The sequence below is a fragment of the Carex rostrata genome, chromosome 18 (assembly GCF_964058835.1).
Source record: "Carex rostrata chromosome 18, lpCarRost1.2, whole genome shotgun sequence".
Classification (NCBI taxonomy): Eukaryota; Viridiplantae; Streptophyta; class Magnoliopsida; order Poales; family Cyperaceae; genus Carex; species Carex rostrata.
In genome coordinates this window covers 3299423-3323072 of record NC_135935.1, presented here as the reverse complement: position 1 = coordinate 3323072, position 23650 = coordinate 3299423, and the positions used below count along the sequence as shown (strand labels likewise).

At 36.3% G+C, this 23650-nt stretch overlaps 2 protein-coding genes across 4 annotated transcripts; one reads left to right on the top strand and one right to left on the bottom strand.

The window, feature by feature from the left end:
* The first annotated feature begins 9154 nt into the window (after nucleotides 1-9154).
* LOC144569117 (nucleoporin) lies at nucleotides 9155-19316 on the top strand. 2 transcript variants are annotated; one of them, XM_078319313.1, is made up of 10 exons: nucleotides 9155-9718; nucleotides 9812-10027; nucleotides 10393-13484; nucleotides 14105-15887; nucleotides 16236-16938; nucleotides 17168-17808; nucleotides 17922-18054; nucleotides 18326-18407; nucleotides 18520-18635; nucleotides 19029-19316. In XM_078319313.1, exons 1-9 carry the CDS (start codon nucleotides 9668-9670, stop codon nucleotides 18617-18619), a joined length of 6801 nt encoding a protein of 2266 aa, XP_078175439.1. In that variant the 5' UTR covers nucleotides 9155-9667; the 3' UTR covers nucleotides 18620-18635; nucleotides 19029-19316. The 2 variants fall into 2 exon arrangements, with proteins under 2 accessions (XP_078175439.1, XP_078175440.1); XM_078319314.1 differs by lacking the exon at nucleotides 9155-9718 and having other exon boundaries at nucleotides 9890-10027; nucleotides 10382-13484.
* A 1665-nt stretch (nucleotides 19317-20981) lies between these two features.
* Nucleotides 20982-22922, bottom strand: LOC144569870 (transcription factor bHLH35-like). 2 transcript variants are annotated; one of them, XM_078320347.1, is made up of 5 exons: nucleotides 22714-22922; nucleotides 22403-22571; nucleotides 21565-21768; nucleotides 21290-21460; nucleotides 20982-21149 (listed from the first exon to the last, which is right to left on the bottom strand). In XM_078320347.1, exons 1-5 carry the CDS (start codon nucleotides 22794-22796, stop codon nucleotides 21069-21071), a joined length of 708 nt encoding a protein of 235 aa, XP_078176473.1. In that variant the 5' UTR covers nucleotides 22797-22922; the 3' UTR covers nucleotides 20982-21068. The 2 variants fall into 2 exon arrangements, with proteins under 2 accessions (XP_078176473.1, XP_078176472.1); XM_078320346.1 differs by lacking the exon at nucleotides 20982-21149 and having other exon boundaries at nucleotides 21166-21460.
* Nucleotides 22923-23650: the final 728 nt, after the last annotated feature.

Here is a 23650-nt window from a genome sequence, read left to right as displayed (position 1 = left end):
TAATAAAAATTCATTTAGGACTATCAACGATTAAACTTCTAGGGTCTTCGGTGAAAAAAATCACAAAACAAATAAAATAATATATATGTCATTGTACTTCTTTGTAATAAAAATAAATTTAGGAATATTAGCGAATAAACTTCTAAGGTCTTCGGTGAAAAATAACCATACAATAAAATAATATATATCTAATTGAATTTCTTTGTAATAAAAATAAATTTAGAGATATCGGCGATTAAACTTCTAGGATCTCAGAGTTGTGATGAACAGATCAATGCAAAACTCACTCAGTAAAAATAATCATAAAATAATATATATCTAATTGTATTTCTTTGTAATAAAAATTAATTCAGCGATTAAACTTCTAGAATCTTTGATGAAAAATAACCAAAAAATAAAATAATACATAATCATTTCATATGAATTCGATCCTCTAAGATCAATCTCAAAATTCCAATGTTTGAAAAAAAAAATGTAAAGAAGCCGCACTATGATAATGCAGACTTCTATCTGGGGTCGCATCCCCATAGTGCGATCTCCAGTAAAAAAGTCTGTATCTCCATAGTGTGGCTATGGTAAAATTATAATTTTCTATAAACGAGAATTTTTATTTTTTATTTTTCAAGAAATGTTTGTGAACGGTAGAGGTAGAATGAGAGCACTGGAAAGATGTAATATATAAACTAGTGACTTCTGTTGCGGCCTTGCCGCAACTGTTTTGTTGGGCTTTTATATCTTTTCTCGAATGTTTTTGTTGGGAGACATTCTTTCTGAGCAGTGCAAGTGTTTTTCTGAGTACTTATGTGACATGTTCTTCTATTAATTTATCTTGTAATAAACTTTGGCAAGTCCTGAAAAAAATATGTTAAATTTATGGGCGTTTTCTATATTTGAATAATATGGAGTTACATTAAATTTCTTTGCTTTACAAATTTATTTTATTTTTTCTGGAAAGTTGCAAATTTTGTTGTAAGTTCTATTCGAAATCAATTTGTAAACCACTAATTTTAATAAGTAATGATTATTATATAAGTACATAATGCTATTTCATTCCATGAAATCGTTAGATCAATAATATAATGCCCTTGCATCAATCACTAAATTATCTACGTGTAACCAGTGTGCTCTCTGTTGGTATTTTTGTGGTTCTTGGTTCTTGGCTTTTGGTCTCTGAACGTTTCCAGATAGGTTGCAATAGCCCTCTAGATTTTCTGTTGTTACAAAACATCATTGTCAGATAAAGTGTGACCAGTTTGAGATGGAAGAAGTTAAATTTGCTTGCTAAAGTGTTTTACCAGTACAGCATAGTCAGTGAAGGAATGAACAGCTTGCGATGGAAGTTGGATTTAGTTACTAAAAATCTCGTGCTGCCTAGATATGATGGAAAAAAGAAAAATTGTATTCATCAGCTAATGAGGGAAGTGTACACCGTCATGACAAATAAAATGGACTTTCCAAAACAACCTTAGATCTGAAGTACATCTGAAATACTGTACAATATTTGCAACCAGAAATCAATTCTTTATATTTGGAACAGGCAAAATAATTTCCTGGGTTGCTTCAAATCACAACGGGCGGGACAACTACAGTGCTATTAAAATATAAGTAAAAAAATGGCACTGTATTTGTGTGTTAACAACATAGAGTTTATACAATGGTTGAACTGAAAATGTAAATCTGTTTAGCTTCATTACAGTTCATTCTGCATTTAGCAATATAACCTGGACGGATACATAATCCATCCATTTTGCAACAATCAGATGTTTCACTGACAATTTAAATTTTCTGTGAAGGCCAATGGCAACCTAAAAACTTATGTGAGCAGGGAGTTTCCTCACAGGTCCACCGGGAATTTTATCTTTTTTGCGTTCACTGAAAAAATTGAAGCATCATACATCATGGTTGAATGTGCTTTAATAAATAATTGAACAAAGTTTCAGCAGATGTGGTATTGTACAGATACTTGCTGGTATTGTATGGAACTCACTTTCAGCTAAATGCTAAGTTAAATTAGACAGTTGAGAACGAAGCTGACATGATCTCTCCCCCCTTTTTTTTGTTTAACCACGGAAGGAAATTAAACACATAACACCATATTTCTGGGAAAGCCAAGGCCGCCAGAATTAATTTCAATGGTATAGAACCATGTTGACTGTGCAATTATGGAATCACTGGTACTACATGCTGATGATGGTGGTAATTGGAGGGGATTTTTTTTTAAAAATGATTTGTTGGACTGAAGTAAAAGGATAAGAATGCTAACAATTTGTATTTTTTGGGATACTGTGTCCTCTGTAAGAGCCCGTTTAAAATGTACGATTTGTTTTCCTTTCGCCTATTTGTATTGTATTTCATAATCATGAGCAGACAATTTGGAAAGACTCTTTTGTTCTAGGTTCTGAGTAACCCTCTGGCTAGATAGAACTTGTTTTAACTACGTACTAATGTCATGCCCGCAGTAACTACGTGAATATTAACTATTAGATGGGAAAATAAGTAAACCACTTGGCTTAGACAATGTTTATTAAGAAATTACGCGCATTCATTCCTAACTGTTTGTAAAACCAGAGAGTCAACTACGCGGGTTAAAAGCTAGTCATAGAACTCCATGAAGACTTGATAACAACAAACTTCCCAGTAAAGAGTGAAATCAAATGCAATTTGTTTCCCCTAACTATACTCAATTCAATGACAGTAATATTTTCCTAGTAATGGTTTACGAATTTGCTGATACAAGCAATTTTTCACTTGGAACTAACAATTGGGAAGCACACTGGAAAATATTAAATATAGCAAGAGCAATATAAACCTGAATATATACGGAAGAGTGGTGTAATTGGAATATGCGAAGCTGACTCGTGGTGAGCTACACAACTTTGTTTTTCTTCCTTCTGTTCAATAACAGCCAGTAAAATAACAATAGAATTCTAAGATAATTAGTAAATATACGTAGTATGACAACCTGTATGTTAGCAGTGCTATGTGTGTTAACATGTGGGAATATAAGAGACATCATTGTAGAACATACTAGATGGAAAAATTCTTACTAATGTCATATACCCGCAATAACTACGTGAATATTAATTATTAGATGGAAAAATAATTAGACCACTTGGATTAGACAATGTTTATTAAGAAATTACACGCATTCATTCCTAACTGTAAGTAAAACCTGAGAGTCAACTACATGGGTTAAAAGCTGGTGATACAATTCCCTGTAGACTTGATAAAAGGGAACTTCCCAGGAAAGAGTGAAATAAAATGCAATTTGTTTCCCCTAACTATATTCAATTGAATGCAGGTAATATTTTCTCAGTTATGGTTTATGAATTTGCTGGTGCAAGAAATTTTTCACTTGCAACTAACAATTGGGAAGCACAGTAAAAAATATTAAATATAGCAAGAGAAATATATACCTAAATATACGGAAGAGTGGTGTAATTGGAATATGCGAAGCTGACTCGTGATGAGCTGCACAACTTTCTTGTGAATAGGCTACATGGAAATTTAATTTCTTTATATAGAAATGTTTATTTGAGCCTATATTACATGTGTGATTTATCTCATGATTTTAGAAATTTTCTACAGAGGTCTGTTAGAAGGATTAAAACCATATGATATGTGCCAGCAGCAGCAAAAGAAGAAAGAAAAAGAAGAATATCAAGCAAATTGAAAAGTTGAGAATCAGAAATTCATAGAAAATAGTATAAAAAACCTAAATAATACAAAATTTTGGTCTAAACTACTTGGGAAACTTCTTTATCTGTAAACTTGGATTTGACAGAAACATGGCCTATGCCCTCTTATTTGTCTGTTTTCTCGGAGAGGGCATTTCTGGCATTTTTTAGAACAGCAGAGGTAGCAGTTGAGTTTTGCACTGGTCACCAGCACTTGCCTCGTTTATTTCATATCCAGACACTGTCTGAACAGTGTCTAGGTTATATGGAAGCACCGAAACTGGTGCAAACCCCAATGAGTCCCTAGTTACCCTTACTAGTAAAGCATTAAGCATGAACCAGTGGCCTTCCTTGCATTCATTGGTTGTGTATTTATGCAATAAGGTCCCTGGTTCCTATTCATTCCTTTACTTAGCAGGCATACCCCTCCCCTTTTATGTTTTTTGTATAGAAAGCATGTGTTTTATAGGCTTCTTACGCTTCTTAGGTTGGTCGTTCTAATTTCTATATGTGCATTGTTGGTATCAGTACCAAATAATTTTTCTAATATTAACATTACCATAGTATCAAGGAGTACACTACCGAGGTGAAAGCCTATAATTTCCAAATTGTGAAGAAATTCAAATTGAAACTAAGATTTGAGCTTGTGATCCATGATTGTAATATTAATTTTCTTAAATGTTAGATGTGGATTGCTAATTTATATGGCTTAATACATGGTGCAACGGAAATGAAGTACCTCAATAAGAGTGACCAGTAATGCCTTCTTCGGTGGGAAGCTGGAAGAAAGAGGAGGAAGGAGTAGTCATACAATCTGGCTTCCCTGACAGTAAAGTAACCGTAGAATTAAAAGATAATTAGTAAATATACTCATGACAACTTGTATCTTAGCAGTGCTATGTGTGAGAACATGTGGAAAAATTAAGAAACAACATTGTATAACATACTAGACGGAAAAAATCCAATTATAACATACTATATGTGGAAGTTAGTTCAGACGTCAAGATGTGTATATTCCAATTAATTTTCAATTTGCTGAGCAAACTGTTGGTACGAATTATGAAAAATATGGGAAAAAATTGAAAATTTGCTGAGAAAACCTCTCCCATATTGTTACTTCTGTTGAGCAATTTTATTTTTCTTGTAGGAATAGAAACATTATGAAACATAACTATGTAAATTGAAGTCAATGAAATGAAATGCGAAATGAATTTGATGCAGTTTTAATATTGGTATGATACCAACAAATGACACTCATTAGACTTGACGAGTGCTATGACATCACGAATGATTAAATCTCCGACTCACCATGTGGCTGGATTGTTTTAATCATTTCATGACACATTAATTCGTTCTTAAAAGAATTCAAACTCCGTGTAAAATACTCATTGAATAAGGAAGGAAGTAAAAGTCCTTGATTTTGTGCTTATGAAAAAGAATTGAACTATAGTCATAAGACAACTACCCCAACTTGTTTGGGACTAGAGGCTTGGTTGTTGTTGTTGTTAAAGTAGTCATAAGACAACTACTTTATAGAGCAAATCTCCAAAATTAAAAGAGGGTGTTGGTGAAGCCATATTTGGTTGGGGACTAAAGTTTGAATATGACCATTCGTGAACAAATTTTTTTGGTTAGTGACAGTAATTCTCTGTCTCTCGAAGATATACAGGCTGATGGTACTGCGCGTAACTCATATCACTTGAAGACATTTGTATTGTTAAGTATTGAACAGTAAAGGTAATTTCAAATGTAAAAATATAAAAATGGTGTATGATATACTCAGGGTAAATGCAAAAATTGGCAGAAGGCCTTATGTAGAAAGTATAACTTGACTGAAATGAGCACAACCTCACTTGCTTTGATTGTGGCGAGATGCTGGTAAGAAAGATATCCAGTGAGTCCTTCAACAATGGAAGTAAATAATAAAAAAAAGGTCAGTAATTGCACACCGATTAATTGTAAAATAATAACACCTACATGAAGGAAGAATGCAACAGTTTTAACCCAGGAAAAAATAGTTATAATTAATAACATAATTAGCAAAATTGTTGCCGAGCTGTTGAAATTGAGATGGCAATTGAAGTAAAAATTCATGGCATATAATAGAAATTAGTAGAGCATTTGTCATTGTGGAACAAATCTATGAGATACAGAGTGAAGAACTTTGAGATTTTGCAATTGGGAGCGCTGTAGTTAATGGGAGAGAATGTGAGTTCCATCTGTACTCCCATCCGAGCATAAACCACTTTGCAGTCTATTTGAAATTTTGTTTGTTTGGGGGGGGGGGGTCCACTTTGACATTAATGGCAGATAGAAATGGATGATTTAGATGTCATACGAAATAATCAAATATTGCACTGGATCTGAATTGAAGGATGTGAAACCCCCAAATTAAAAAAATGGTTGCACATGACAAACCGTAGATATATTTTTATAAACCATACTTCAACAATTGAAATCAAGCTCTAGTAAATGACGAAAACAATGTATGAAATTTATCATATAGATTGAAATCAAAATCCCAACTTTGAGCACATGGAGTACACCTCCATCAATTTAGACCTAAAAAATGGAGTATAAATTCAAAGGGAAAAAAACAAAACAATAGGAGAACTTCCCTTTGAGAGTTTAAAATGTACGAATGACTTGTCACGTGAAAAAGTTTTGTCAATCGCAACTTCATATTCTTACCATGAGGGTGGCATTGTACATGAATACTGTGCAACCCAAGACTACTCTGTCAGTATATTTAACCCATTGATATGATTGATTTATGAGGTTTATACATGTAATTACCTCTAAACTTAGGGGCACATCTAGAGAACTGGTATGCCACATATGGAATACTGATATGAATTTCTTTCCAATCGAACCTCTGCATCAGTATAGTGAAGAGTAACTTACTTATTAATGAAGAGGAAGACTGACAAGGCAGGAAGAACGACAGCAAGCGAAACAGTCAGGTAGAAGATTGCCGAAGTTGGAAGTACACTGTTAGTTGTAAAATATAATCACTGATGGGAGGAAATTTTGATTATTCTTGAAAGTATAAATATCTTATTACAAGCTAGGGTGCATGCGGAGTGATTTTACAGTTTAATGAAACATAGTTAACTGACAAAATCATGACATATTATCATATGGTAGGAGAACAAATTTTGTATTTGAGTAATATTTGCATTCCACCAGGACAAATGCAATCATATTCCATTTCACGTATCAACTCAGAATTTGAGCTATCTCAGGGGATGTGAATTCCAGATGTACTCCCATCCGAGCAGAAATCACTTTGAAGTCTATTTGAAATTTGGGGGGGGGGGGGGGGTCCGTTTTTAAATTAAGGGCAGATAGAAATGGATGATTTAGATGTCATACTAAATAATCAAATATTGCACTGGATCTGAACTGAAGGATGTCAAACCCCCAAATTAAAAAAATGATTGCACATGACAAACCGGGCGTTTATTTTTGTAAACCATACTTCAACAATTGAAATCAAGCTCCAATAAATGACGAAAATAATGTATGAAATTAATTTATCAGATAGATTGAAATCAAAATCCCAACTCTGTGCACATTGAAATCAATGTAAACCTAAAAGGTGGAGTATAAATTCAAAGGGGGAAAAACAGAAGAATATGATAACTTCCCTTTGAGACTAAGTCATAAACTGTGCATCGATATAGTAGAGAATAACTTACTCATTGAAGAAGAGAGGGAACGACGAGGGAAGGAGATTGAGAGCGAGCGTAGCAGTCAGGTAGAAGATTGCCGACGGCGGAGGACTGAATGGAGAAAAGGAAACCAGTCGGAGGTGTTGGGATTAGGGAGGCTGCTGTGTTGGATTGCGGCAATGGAAGGGGTTCGCATAGCGGTGACAGGCGGTACTCAAATGGGAGGGAGACACGCGGCATCAAGCTGAGGGACACGCGCCGAAGAGGTGAGTAAGGAAGTTAAGGTCGGGAATCGACGATGGGATGGAAATTGAGATCCGAGCAGATTGAGGGATTTCTTATGGTGACGGTAGGTGACATCAGCGATACAATTGTAAACCATAGGATAAGAATCGGATGGAATGGAGACGGGGTGGCACTGTTGCTCGCTACAGTAACCCCCATTGCCCTTTAATAATATATAATATCTGTTGATTTATTCTAGTTTCTCATTTAAAATCAGATTTATGTGCAAAATTATAAATGTAGTTCTTAGACACGAACTTTTATTGAAAAATTATACTAGAATATAATATACTTATAATATTTTTTACTGTTTTCCGACATATAACAAATATTTACCATAATTTAACATAATTTTTAGATACCTTAAACAAAAATTGAGTAATTTCAAATGATAAATGATACAAAACTTCTTTTCCTCTCTCTCCGTTCCATACATCTTACATGCAAAACTTCAATGGATATTAATTTTCAAAAAAGGAGTCGTTCACTATTTCTTGGCTTAAATTATAAGTGCACATATATGCTACATCTTGTCATCAAAATCATATGCTCAAAACCCATCGTATTGGATAATTTTTTTTTTCAAAATACTTTACTTTCGTGCTTAAAAAGAAAAATATACAGAATATAAGTTTTTGAAAATTATGTCCAGACAAAACATTTCATTCTAGAAAGGGCTAGTTTAATAAAAAAAAATGCAAGCAAAAAAAAAGTATTTTTTTTTATAGAATGGCCGTAAATTTCAAAGACAAATTAAAATAAAACATTGAATATATATTTTTTTAATTTTGATCTAGACTTCTAGAGTACCCATGATATACTTTTATCATAAACTAGATCATAATATAGCAAGCCGTAGCATATATTTTTATATTTAGGGTCACACCAATGTAGATTAAAAAAAAAAAAAAAATCGAAGTACCAAACCCTGATGAATAGCGGAAATTTGGCCATGTTCGTTATGCATTAAAGCAATTCGTTCGTGCAACATCAAACATGGTGCATGGTTGAATTTTTTTCCTGTCAAATCTTGCAAGAATCTGGTATTTTGTCTCAATTACTTTATGTTTTTAATTTTTTTTTGTAAATAATTAACAAAAAGAATAGAGTAAAATAAGCAACAAGTTCAAAAATATTAAAACTAAATAAAAGAGAAAAAGAAATATTATACACTTGTATCTACTCTTAAAAACACACCCATATAAACTAACACCAGTTAATTCGTTATCTCATAGCCCAATAAATAAATATAAAAAATAAAGAAGTAATAGCTGGTAGTACGAAAATTCAAATTTGATGCCCAGAAAATTGGAATTCGTATCCTCTGTATTAACTCAAAAGAGAATCTTCTGAGTTTATACATCTCGACCATTTGATCTGTTTTAAAAGTCGTACAAACTAGATCTGCACTAATATTAAAGGGCCTCCTATGTTATAGACAGGCATCGGATTAGCTCCTTTTAAAATCGGAGGGTTGAGAGATTTGAGTTAATGCAGAGAATACGCCTTAGGAAAATTGTGGTTCTTCAGCTGCCTACTTATTGACTATCGGGCCCCACCCGGCAGACCCATTTCTCTTTCTCTTGACTAACGAATACTTAACGCTACCCCCAAATCCATCTTCCGATCATCAATCCCATCCCCCGTTGCCTTTTGAAGAATTGGTTAAAAAAAAAAAAAAAAGAATCAAATCAAATCTGAAGAATTTGGCACTCAGAAGCAAACTAAAAGAAAGATTCGCCGCAACTCGGACGGTGAGTCGGAGGAATCAGCCAGCCGGTGGTTCACCCCTGCCCCGATTCAAGCGTTTTTTTCGCCAATAACGCGCCAGTCGGTTTGGAAAATCGCCCAATATAAACCGAGAGATCTTCCAAACCATGGTAGTAACAATGAACTATTGCTTACTATGGTAGAAGGTCCTGATTTTTAAGGTAAGGTACTTCACAAACAATCTAGAGTGGGGGCCTGGGCCCCCGCTGGTCACCCCCTCGCCCCGTCTTCGAATTAGGGATAATTGGATCCGAGCCTAATATGGATAAAGGCAAGAACCGCAGTGATCTCTTGGCTGCTGGCCGCAAAAAGGTTTTTCTTCTTATCTTTAAATCTATTTTATGTTGGATAATTCTTTCTGCTCAATTCTGATTCATTTTGCATTGTCTGGTTGTCATACATCAGCTTCAGCAATACAGAAAGAAGAAGGATAACAAAGGAAGCAATAGTAACAGTGGCAACAGTAAAGGAAAATCATCTGGCAAGAGCACTGCACTTGAGGCAGCATCTACTGCAAATTCAGACCAATTAGATGCCAATTTGGCATCTAATAATGAAGTTGGTGAAGATTTGAGGGAAGATCCAGAAGAGGTATCAGTGAACCATGCTACCAATCAGCAGGTGCAATTGGGATTTACCATACTTGCAGATTAGTACCTTAATTGCGGATAAATCTTCTATGCTTGAATTTATATACCATATCTCGATGTACTTGCTTAAACAATCAATATATGTTGAAGAGGGTTCCAAAAATGCCTCCACCATATCTTCATTATTGAAACTTTAATAACTGAAATCTCAACAATAAATCCATTAGATGCGATCTATATCACTTTTCTATTCACACATAAGAAATTAGGACATTCTCATATTGTTTTGTTTGGCATCAAGAGTTGTAGAACTCCCCTGATGTGCATTTATAATTGTAATTCAATTGGCAATTTCATTTTGTATTTCTCATATATATCTTGGTAGGGACAATGCAGGAAATATCATATTCCGGTCCTGAAAACCCAATCCATGAAGAGGAGAGAGAAAGCCGGTTTACTGCACCTGCTGAAGATAAAGAAGATGCAGATGGAGAGAGAACAGGGGAAGATTGCTCAGAGAATGAAACAAATGCTACAGAAATACTGCAACATGACCTGAATCCTGATAATGTGACTTCCGTAATTTACACAGAAGATCCAACCTCTCTCAAAGAGGAGTCTGGTGTTTGTACCAACCCTGAAACTGAAATCTTAGCGAAAAGTAAACATGTTGAGGAATCAATGCAGGAAATATCATATTCTGGTCCTGAAAACCCAATCCATGAAGAGGAGAGAGAAAGCCGGTTTACTGCACCTGCTGAAGATAAAAAAGATGCAGATGGAGAGAGAACAGGGGAAGATTGCTCAGAGAATGAAACAAATGCTACAGAAATACTGCAACATGACCTGAATCCTGATAATGTGACTTCCGAAATTTACACAGAAGATCCAACCTCTCTCAAAGAGGAGTCTGGTGTTTGTACCAACCCTGAAACTGAAATCTTAGCAAAAAGTAAACATGTTGAGGAGTCATTGGAGAGTATTAAAAGAGAACTTTACCTCATGGGGCTCTCAAGGGATCTTCTCCAGACCAAACTGGATGAAGAAACAGCCTCGAGCACAGAAATATCATCAGAACTGATGCATTGCAAGTCTGAATTGCAAGATGTCATCAGTGCAAAGGAGAAAGTAGACCTACAACTAGCTCGTGCAATGGAGGGTATTGATTTGTGCAACACGAGATGCAAGAAGTTGGAAACTGAATTGGAGTTGTCAAAAGATAAGCTGGAAATTGCTGTGTCCCAATTGGGGGCTTTAGAGAGTGAGAATGCTTCTATCAAACAGGAAAGCGAGAAACTGGGGAGTGAGAGGGCGATCCTCTCCAGGGAGAATAATGAACTTTCTACTGAGTTGTTGGCACAAAAGGAGAGATTGGTACGACTTGAGTCAAGTATAAAGGAAGCAGGGACCTGTGTAGAGCGGCTTGTTGAAGAAAACATATTTTTATCATCTAGCTTCAACTTGAACAGATCCATCCTTATCGAGGCCGACGAGAGTTCGACAACTTCACTAAATTTTCCTTTAACTTCTCGAAATTACAGCTCATTGAATGTGCGCATTGAGGAGTCGAAGGATATTTTGGGAAACTTGAGAAGTTCAATTGAGAGTATGCGGGATAAATCTGTTCCCTTTAACAAGAGAGGTGGTATATCAAATCTGATCAAGGCATATGAATCACAAGCGACTCAGGCTGAGACTGTTGTGTCTAATGAAGTGGTATCGGCTGAAATTGCTGAAGATCCTTATGTCATTACTGTGGAGTTTGTGGGAAGTCTTGAAAAAGCCTTGAATCAGATGAAGCTAGATCTGATGATTGCAAATGACCAATGTGAGGGTGAACAAGTGGGAGAAAACCCAAAGGAGGACTATGCTGCAATTAAGGAGAAAATTGATGGCCTCTCTGTAATTTTTAACACTTATCAGGATAAAATTGACAATTTACAGGCGCAGCTTGCATGTGTACAAAAATATGCTGATGATGAGGCAGTGGGATTCTTAGGCCAGCTGGAAAATTTGCAAAAAGAAACAAATGAAAGGCTTCAGAAGCTTTGGGAAGAAAGAGATGGCATGGTTAGTGCGGTTTCTGAGGCGATTCTGAGATTCAACTCCTCTACGGGGCTCTCAGTCCCAGATGTGTTGCCCCCTGACGGCAGTGATGTGAGTCCTAACCTCTTGACTCTGGTTGATTTTGCTGTTCAATCTATTGAGAGCCTTCGAGTGGAGAATAGCATGCTCCAAAATAGGAATGAGATCTCTTGTGGGCTTATTTGGAAAATGCATGATAAGCTTAAAAATGTCATTAATTACTCAGAACATGCTGCAGGAGAAATAATCTTTAGTGATGAGGAGCCAGAGCTGATTTCCAATGGCTATGACAGGCTACTGGAACATGTACAGAAGTTGGTGGAAGAGGGTGCTGGCCTTTTGACTAAGAAAATGGAACTGGAGTTGGCACTGACACATAAATCTAAACAAGCGGAGGAGTTCTCAGTAAAATGTAAATCGCTGTCTGAGAATTTGAATGATTTCTGTTTGATCAAGGGAGATCTTGAATCGATTTTGATGGGCAAAAATTTGGTCTTGGAGGAGTTGTATGTGAGATGCCTTGCTCTGGCAAATAAAATGGGGGAAAGTGAGCTTGTTGATGTAGCATCAGGAGATAGAGAAAATGAGTTGCTCATTTCCATTTTACCACAGCTGGAGTCATCAGTTGCTTTACATCTTGAGAGACATGACCAAGAACTTGCCCAGATTGATTTATCGAAGAAGTACTTGTACGAAGCTAATGCTATGCCTGACATCTCCCCAGACAAGTGGGACCTACCTTTACATTTGTTACTCAGCAGTCACCTGTTACCCAAATTAAGCGAGGTGAGAGAAAGGATGGACCTCTTGAGTGGCTCTAATATTGAACTGCAAACTGAAATTGAAGTGCTCAGAAACTCGTTGAAGGACATGGAGGTGTCCATTCGGGAATCTCAACTGGAGCTGAACCAGAAAACAACCGAACTAGAACAGTCAGAGCAGAGGCTCTCTTCAGTGAAGGAAAAACTTAGCATTGCTGTCTCAAAAGGAAAAGGGCTAATAGTTCAAAGGGACAGCCTCAAGCAGTCTTTACAGGAGAAATCCAGTGAACTGGAAAGGTGCATGCAACAGCTCACGGAAGCTGATGATAAGCTCAAATCGTATGCGGAGGCCGACCGAATTGAAGCCTTGGAATCAGAGCTTTCATATATAAGGAACTCATATAATGTACTGAGAGATTCTTTTCTTATAAAGGATTCAGTGATTCAGAGAATCGAGGAGGTGCTGGAGGATTTGGATTTTCCTGAGGAATTCCATGCAAGAGATATTGCAGAGAAGGTGGAGGTTCTATCTAGAATGGCTATGCAGAGTGGGAACTCAAGTTCCATGCAGGTTGAGAATTCTTTGCAAGTTGAGCTGCCACAGGATTATTTAGATGCTGGAAGTGATGAGATGAAGAACAGGTACTGCATTTTTTGATAATGTACTAAGATTTCAGAACCTCGAAAATTCGGGCCATATCTGGTACTGTAAAGCGTATCATGTGTTAATTTCAGATGTGGTATAAATCTTCTTATTGGTCTGTTTGATATGTGTTTCTTTGGCCTTTTCTTTTGTAGTGAATAGGTCTCTGACTGGTACATGTAAGGACACAAATGTTTAACATTTTAAGCAAGAAGCACATGATTTCATGTATAATACAATTGATTAATGCCTTAATGGCCATGCTAAGTTTAAGAACACTGATGTAAACAACAAGTATAAACAGATTGCAGGTTGCTATGGGGTATAAATCTTTGGCCCTTTCTTTTTACTGAATAGGTCTCTGACTGGTACAGGTAAGGACACAAATGTTTAGCATTTTAAGCAAGAAGCACATGATTTCATGTAATAATACAATTGATTAAAGCCTTAAAGGCCATGCTAAGTTTAAGAACACTTAGTAGATGTAAACAACAAGTAAAAACAGATTGCAGGTTGCTATGGGGCCATGAACTGGTGGTGATTTGTATTGCCACTTATGCATTATGAAACATACAGCCATGCATTTTTTAAAATATGTAATGTCACACTCATTCTTCAGGTATGCTTCAATGGAGAGGAAATTTTATGAGCTAGCGGAGCACAACAACATGCTGGAACAGTCTCTACTGGAGAGAAATAGCATTATTCAAAAATGGGAAGAAGTTCTTGGACATATCAGCATAATTCCACCTCAGATCAGAGATTCAGATCCTGAGGAGAGGATCGACTGGATAGTAAACACGCTTTTTGATACACATAGGGAGAGAGATACTCTCCAGTTAAAAATTGAGTCCCTGGAAGAGTCATCAGAGATGTTGATAGTTGACCTGGAGGGATCCCGCAAGCGGATCTCTGAACTGAATGCTGAGCTGGCGGCTGTCAGATCAGAGAAGGAATTCTTTGTTGACAGCCTTGATAAGCTTCGGTTTGATTATGAGGTGGAGAGAGAAAACATGAGGAAACAACTCTCTGGCTTGCAGGAGAAGATTTCGGAGAAGATTTCTGTTGAAAATGAAATTTTCAGGCTAGTTGATTTAGTCCGAAAAGCCCTTCCTGACGGTGACAGCTGCGAGGAATTATCGGGGGGTGGTTCTGTCCAGATTTTGGAAAAGTTGGTAAACAATCTCCTGGAAGAAAGAAATGTTGGAAGTTCTACGTCAAGGGATATTGTTGATTTGGAGGCTTCAGAAAAGAACAAATCTCTGATTGAGGAGGTTCAGAAGTTAAAAGGGGACATGACCCACATATCAGAAAAATATCAAGAGTTGGTAGGTGCGAATGAGTCAGCAGTGAAGCAGAGAGATTCCCTTTTGCAGCAGTTGCAAGGATTGGATGAGTTAAACAGAAGGATAAGTCTGTTGGAGGAGGAGAGGGCCCACTCTTCAAATAAGCATCAAGAGCTTGTGGCTGAGATGGAGTTTGTGGTGGAAGAGAGAAATACCTTGCAAGTTGAGTTGCAACAGCTGCAAGAAAAGCAGTTACAAGAGGTAGAGACATTGAATGGGAGGATAAGTTTATTGGAAAGTGAGCTGGAGTTGACTGGGGGACAGAGAAATACCTTGCAAGAACAGTTAAATGACTTGCAGCTATTACAGGACAAACATGTACAGGAAGTAGAGTTGCTGTATGGGAAACTAAATCTTTTGGAGGAGGAGAGGGCCCGTGAGCCAGAAAAACACCAGCAGCTAGTTTCTGAGCTCGAGAGTATAGCAAAAGAGAGAAATGTTCTGCAAGAGCAGTTAAACCAAGTGAGAGAGAAATTAAACATGGCTGTTCGTAAAGGGAAGGGGCTGGTGCAACAAAGGGATGGCCTGAAGCAACAGATTGAAACTCTAGAAGCAGAGAAGTCTTCTCTACTGACTCAGATGGAGGAGAACATCCAGTTGCTAAATGGAATTTTGGCTGTATTACAGACTGTGGATGCTGGCTCAGTTGATCCAATTCAAAAGGTAGAAGGAATTTTAAAATTGAATGCCGATTTGGAAGTGGCAGTGGTCAGTGCGGAAGCTGAGGCAAACAAGTCGAGGCGTGCCACTGAGCTTCTCCTGGAAGAGCTGAATGAGTCGCAAGAGAGAAATGACATGTTACAGGATGAACTGGAGAGGATGAGGAAGAAGCAAATGGAGGGGTTGAGGGAGATGAGCCTGGTGGTTGGAAAACTGAGAGATATCTCTTTCGAGATTTTGGAAAGTATAGTGGGTAAATTGCATAAAGATGTGGGAACTATGTCATACATGGAGGAGTTTGTGAGTTTGATGGACAGTGGGATCCCCAGTCTAGGTGATTCTTCAGGCTATACCTCATCTGTGAGCTTATTAGAGGAGGATATCTCAGTCAGAAAGGTATTTCAGTTGCCATTTTTGTTTTTCCGAGGTGCTTTATTTGTTATAATATTGTATCTTGGTTATAATTAGGTGAACTTTCCTGTTACGATACCACTTAGTACCATACAAAGAGTGATTATGTGGTCTTACTAATGTTTAACATCACATTAAGCTTAGTACTGACAGAGAGATCAGTCGCTGTATGTCTAGTATACAGTACCTTTATAGTGCTGGAGTCCGGTAGCGTATCAGAGACCAACATGCTAGTCCTAAGATATTCATGGGAAATGCATTTTTATGTTGTTTCATATGATTCTGTTTCCGTGAAATAATAATCTGTCAATTTATGGATTATTATTGCTACAGAGAAACCATGCCAATCACTATATTTTTGGACCGAAGCCAGATGAATGGGATGAAAATATAATTGCTTATATACATGCCTGTGTACAAGAGCTCTGTGATTTGAAGAGAAGCGTAGACAAGGAAGCATCTTTAGTTGACCAAAAAGGGACACATGTGCTAAGATCCTTAAGCTTTGCTCGAAAGGAGCTTGACTCTTTAAAATCAGATGTAAACAAATTGCGCAAAGAAATGGGAGAGAAGGAAGAAGAGAATTCATTGCTAAGCCATAACCTGTCTTTGCTGTATGAATCCTGTTCCAGTTCAATTGACGAGGCAGAAGCAGATTACACTAACAGGTATGACCGTGATTTGCATGCAACTCCCCTTATAAATGAAGCTTGTATCCGATCATTAGCGGAGAGGCTTGTTGGTGTAATACGGAGTGAAGGAAGAATGACGGAACTCAAATCAACTATTATGGAGTTGCAAAGGGAGGTTCAAGAAAAGGACTTGCGAGTAAGTCAGATAAGCTCCGAGCTCTCTTCTCAGATCAGGGATGGTGAGGAGAAAATTCGTGAACTGGAGAAGCATGTGAAAGCACTAGGAAATGAGAAGGCAACACTTCAGTTGCGTGTGAGCCAGTTGCAAGACGTTGAGTTCTCGTCAAATCAGTTGCATGAGAGGGTCGGTTATTATACTGATATGCTAGCTAAGAAGGAACAAGGTACTTGGACTAAACATATATATTTTTTTTTTGCCTCTGATAGTACTTAACTGGATGCCTCCATTGGTTATTGAGATTAAAGGAACAAAATTTTCCTTAAAAATAAAGAATCAACAAGTTCTTATCGGACTGAGTTGAAACAGCATAAGCATTTTGTGCTTTTTAAGTTTTAATGATTGTAGAAATTTACCAAATGACCCTTAATCTTTTCTTGATTTTACTTCTGTAGAAATTGAGTCCCTAATGCAAGCACTTGATGAGGAGGAAAAGGAGATGGAGGAAATGGAGAGAAAGAACCAACAACTGCAGAGTCTAATTCAAGAGAAAGAAATTTCTCTTAAAAGCCTAGAAGCATCTAACTCCAAGGTCTTGAAGAAGCTCTCCACTACCACAGCCAAGTTCGATGAGTTGCACCACCTCTCAGAAAATTTAATTGTAGAAGTCGAAAACCTGCAATTGCAACTTGAAGGTCGTGACTCAGAAATCTCTTTTCTGCGCCAAGAAGTGACCCGAGTTACGAACGAACTCCTCTCCTCTGATGAGACCTACAAGAGGCACACAGCCCACTTGCAAGACTTTGCGAAATGGGTCCAAACCTTGGTTCTGAGATTCGGGTTGAGTTGTAATGAATCTGATGAGTTGGATTATGGTAAGATAAAAGAATACACAGAGGCATTGGATAACAAATTAGGATTTGTAGTTGCAGAGCTGGACGAGTTACGTGTAGGCATGCAAAGTAGAGACTCATTGTTGCAGATTGAGAGAAGTAAAGTTGCAGATTTGGTGCGAAAATGTGAGGGGCTTGAATCTTCTTTGAGGGAGAGGAGTATTGGTGCGAGTACGTCAGGTGTTTTGGAGATTGAGCAAGCGGTTAGTGCTTTTCTCAAGCTTTTCATTCAGTATTATGTTTTTTCCTGTGTAAAACCCTTATGTACAACTTCTTGTTACTTGTTTATCATCGGTGATTATTAATACACTGACAGAGAGAAACAGTGATGAATGTAAGAGGTGGGAGAAAAGGAAACAATGCCAATAATAGTAATAATAGTGATCAAGTTGCCATTGCTATTGATCAAGATGCGCACGACCATCCTTTGGATGAAGACGATGATAAAGGTAACAACATGTATTTTCACTTTTTTTACAATTACAAATAATCAGGCAAGGGGGGAGAGGTAAAATATAGCAAGATTAATTGTAAAAATAAAATAAAAATAAGAAAAATATGATAGAAGGATTTATCTCTATTTAAATTCTTTTAGAGGCAGCCTCTTTGGTGCTTTTCAGAATATCACGACACATGTTGCTGGAGCAAAATTTTATATCTATAAATGATTTAAAACCCTAAAGTCCATGAGAATCAACTTCTTATCTTTATTATTGGCAGCACATGGATTCAAGCCGCTTACTATGTCGCGCTTTGTCCCAAGATTTACTCGGCGCTTAGCAGACAGAGTCGATGGGATGTGGTATGTGGTCATTCCTGGTTCTGTTGTCTAAATTTAATGCACCCAGCAATTTTTTTTTTTGTAATATTTTAAAATGTGTTTCCTTTGTGTTTGTGGCTATAACCTATATCAGGGTTTCTGGCGACCGTCTGCTCATGAGACAACCAACACTTCGTATAGGCGTGTTGATATATTGGATTGTTTTGCATGCTATGCTTGCTAGTTCTATTTGATGTCCCTATACAATAGGTGAGTCACAAAAGGCATTTTACTTTTGTTTGGACCCTGTTGATAATTTAGTTTTGGAAAATTTTCATGCATGCACTACAAACTTTGAAGTACCACATATATATCCAAGAGAAATGATAAATTTGTCGTGTGACCTTTAAATTGTGAAAAAAATATATATTAAATTTTCCCTAATTATTTAAGAAAGCCATGATTAACCAGTATGTCCTTGTCTAGAAAGAGGGAGAAAAAGCAGGATAGGGAAAAATGTGATGTTTCCTATTGGTTGAAGGGTTTGTGCATGACATTTTTTATTTGGATAGGTTTTATGCCAAATTGCCATGCAGTTTTTGAATTTTATCCAATAACACGCATACCTCGTACTCTTACACTGTTCTTCTTCTCTCTGTGCAGTTACAGAGGAATATAGGCTTTTCTCTTTTGTATTTTGATGGAACAGATTGTTGCACAGTAGCCAGCAACATAATAGGCAGCTCAAGATTTCTTATCTGTTGTTCTTTATTCCTTTCTTTTTTCGCAAATTTGTCAAAGATAGATCAGGATAAATCTCGGGTATTCTTATCATGTACATTATTATAATTTTTTTGTTCTTTAAGGTTTTTCTAAGAAAATGGCTGCATTCTGATCAGATTATTCTGTTTTATGTCGAATAAGAAACTTAATGCATATCATTGTTCTTAATATAGATAGATTGAGGTGGTCTAAACTTGTATCTATGCCATGTTTTCAGTAAGAAGGGGAAAAGCCCTTGTGTAGTTATGTGCACGCACTGTAATATCAATATAGTTTTACTATAGATATATCTCAGTTACTTTTACTGTTTTTTTTGGGTTGATGATTCTTGGAGTAATCTATCCAATGTTGATACGGTCGAGCCCAACAAAGATCAGGCTTACTCTGGTTTGCCATGCCCAATGGGCTATTAAGTAGGGTATTAGGGTATAGTTTTCTTCAGTCTCTATTCGTTACAGTTACACCTAATCTTTTAAAATTCGAAGCATTTGACTTTATATTTAGGGATTCTACCTGATCTCGTTTGTCTAAATTTTATTGCATAATGCAAATTGGTAGTATCACATAATGCATTGAAACATTTGTATAGAGATTTCATACATTACAACTATTAGTTTAAGGTGTGCTTCTGCTAGAATCATAATTTCCAGGGCTTCATTTTCCACAATTTTAATGACGGCAGTTATCATTTTAGGGATAATATCGGTGCTAAACACTTCTTTCCCATCCGATCTACTCGCGCCATACTTATCATTCATAATGTAGAAAATCATGATTTGTAATTTTTTTTTTTCTTGAATGGAGATTTGTCAAAGATCAATGCAGTTTGCACTTTCATAAGAGTGATAACTCAAATGCAAGTAAAAAGGATAACTATTTTACTTTGTTCAACCAAAACAACAACTAAAAGTTAATTACCGAACAAAAGTAAAATTGAAGTAGCCTAAAGTACATACCTCTAGGGGTTATTGGTATATTATAACATTACATCGTCGACCAATACCAGTTGAAAAGTAAAACAGAATAAACAAAAGGAAATACAAACGTGCATAAATATTATAAATTAAACACATCTATCGAGCTCATCATTGAAATGAAGAATCAATTCAACCTACATAAGGAAAAGAGTGAATTTAACCAAAATAATCCTAATTGGCCATCGTGCAAAAGTGCCAGATCAAGTAATCAGAGACAAATCCGTTAAAAAGGAAAAAGAAGAAAGAGCTGTCAAGAAAAGTGAGTGCCCAACGGGTGATTCCTGCCGCAACTGCTACTTTGTTCACAAGTTTAGAGTCAGAAGCTCCCGCACAGATACTTCAGCTCTGCAATAGGCGATGGCTATTATGCGGTGAAAGAGTTACATAGATAATAGATGGAAGAGGAAGGAAGGACATGGGATTTTTAAGGTTTCATAGAGCTTCAATCAATTTAGCTTAAAAAATGAGCGAAATTCACAAACTCCTGGAGGAAGTACAATAATATGGGTTCCTCTTATATATTCTTAATTTAGAAAGTATATAATCAACTTCTTGTTTTCTTCCCTACTTGGAGAAACTTTGAATCAGGTCAGGTTGATCTTAGTCTGAACTTGGGTTGGCTACTAGTCTTGGGTAAGAGTAATGCTTAGAGACTAAAATTAATTATGCTTATGATTTCATAAGCTTTATCTTATCTACTTGAAAGAAAACCTAACGATTTTGAAACTCTTCGACACAGATCTTGAAGCTGTGTGTTGTTAAACTATTTCAAAGAATATCAAACATAAAAAGAAAATATAGAAATTGAAAAAGCTGAAGCAAACATGCTGAGCATCACATTTATCTCCTGCATTAGCACTAACATCATTAATAATAGAAGAAGAAAAAATAAACAAACAAAAATCTGGAATGATGCTCTCAGCTTGCACAGCGTCAAGGCAACTCAGTGCCTTCTTAGTCTATTAATCATTGAAATGCCGCTCTCGATCTTTTCTCTTAGCTGTGAGCTAGTCAATTCTTCAGCCTGTGGATCAGAATCATATGTTTTGTTTACTTTATTGTGAGCAATTAATACACAGTACAATTTGCTAGTCTTTCCAAACTCATATCAATATCCACAATAATAAAACAATTATGACAACTATGAACGAGAGGGTAGCATACCTGTACAGTAAGAGTGAACATGATACTTCCTGATACAGTTGTTACATTACTTGTTATAATTTTAAGATCAATATAATCAATAACTTCACATATGCTACTCATTGCGCCATTCTTCTTATTGCATGTCATGCTTATGATGTAATTTCCCTCACCTATTTCTTGCACGTTAAACTGCATTAATTGAAAGCCAGAACAAGAGTAATTTTAATTTCATATGGACCACATCAATAACCTGCATTTCTATTCAAATACAGTTTTAATTTCAATGTTGGTACCTCGAAAAGTTCGATGGGTGGCAAATTACAAGTTTCAGGTTCAAGAGAAGGATAACTTAAGCAGTTAGTGCAGTCAACGCGGCTAGAACTCTCCGGTGCCCTTTTAGATTGAATCTCGGCAATTTCTGCTTTGAGTTGTTTTTCCTGTTCTTGCAACTCTTGAACATATTCTATGGCATCTTTAATTGTCGATGCCTTGTCCATCTGTGATGTACACAAATCTTAAATTCTTTTTTTTTTAAATGTTTATATTTGAACGGCTTTGTAACGTATGTGCAATAATTTAATAGCATTTTGTATTATCCATTTAGAAAATTAATCAGCACAAAATTGTACTACATAAGAACCGGCATAACTAATTGGCATATACCTATATCTACAAGATCTCTAATATTTTCTAGGTTATTCTTTCTGTATTTTCCATTTAGAAAATTAATCAGCACAAAATTGCACTACATAAGAACCAGCAGAACTAATTGGCATATACCTATATCTACAAGATCTCTAATATTTTCTAGGTTATTCTTTCTGTATTTTCCATTTAGAAAATTAATCTGCACTACATAAGAACCAGCAGAACTAATTGGCATATACCTATATCTACAAGATCTCTAATATTTTATAGGTTATTCTTTCTATCCATCAACACCCCCCACAACCAAAAGAAAGTATGCTTTATGCAGAAATTGAATTTTTATTTTATTTATTTAATGTTGATACTTACATTGATCACATTAGAAGAAATATTATTCCCTGTATTCTATATGCATTATCCAAGTAAGATACGATTTATACCAAAAAGGAAAAGAAGAGGAGCATATATTAGAATGAACCATACTTTACTAATGCGGGGGACGATGCTACGAAGCCTGCAGATACTATCATTCAATTTCTTTCGCCTGTTCCTCTCATTTGTGACGGATTTATCAACAGCTGCACCTGATGATTGGGCACCGTCAGGTGAGGTCAAGTTGCTGAAGCCAAGGTACGGCTCATCAATCCCCCAGCTACATCCAATTTAGATCTCATTAGCTTGGTAAGAAAGGGCTGGTCAGATGGGGAAAAAAGCCGAAGCTGGAATGAAGAGAGGAAGAAGAAATGGAAGGGGGTTGGAATTGAACTTGGTTGAAACGAGAATCAATTAAGTACCTCTGATTGAGCTCCTCATTGTCTATGAACCTCTTGAATTCCCAATAAGAGTTGTACTCATAGGCCTCCATCTCATCCTCCATCGTTTCAACTTTCAAGTCAATAATCCTTCTCTTTTGAATTTGAAGCAGCTATCTCATCATGCATTCTCACCTTTATTTATATATAGATATTTAATTAGGGAACATAAGTAGGGACACACAAGCTAGCGAGCCAGGATTTAGATAGGTAGATAGATTGCTGGACAGAGAGAGAGATTAGAATATATGGTTAGTTTCCCAAATAATTAATAGCTTATAGCACAGAGGTTATGTTATTTTAGAAGAGAAGCACATGCTCGGGTTTGCTCTTGGCACGTCTTTCAAAGGATCTCTATTTGACCACACCTAAAACTGATTTCAAATTTCAAAATTTCGCCATTAACAAGTCAAACCAATCTTTCTTCAAAAAGAAAAGTCCCCCAAAAAAGCTGATCTTTCAAAAAGAATAGTCCCCAAAAAAAGCTGATCTTTCTTCATGAAACTGATCGATTCACACTTCAGAGTCATCAATTATATATCCTCAAGATATGTACTAAATGTTGCCAGTTGATCTGCCATCAACATTTTTCTTCTAAAAGAACTTTATTTTTCATTATACTAGGCTTTACTGAGATTGAATCATCTTCAATTCATGCAAAAGCCTTCTCTCTAGATACTATAACAACCACATTTCAGATGTGTGTATGAAAATATATATACTGGAACCAATTTTATTGAAGCTTATTATATGATTGCACACTAATTAAATTAATATGCTCGATTCGAGCGTTTATCGGGGGCGCTTATGCTTATCATCACGTGAACTATTGAAGCAAATTGTCTATAAAGCATGTGCTGAAAACATGTTATATTTTATACAGGAAGTACGTATTTAAAAAATGTGGCAGATCAGCTTA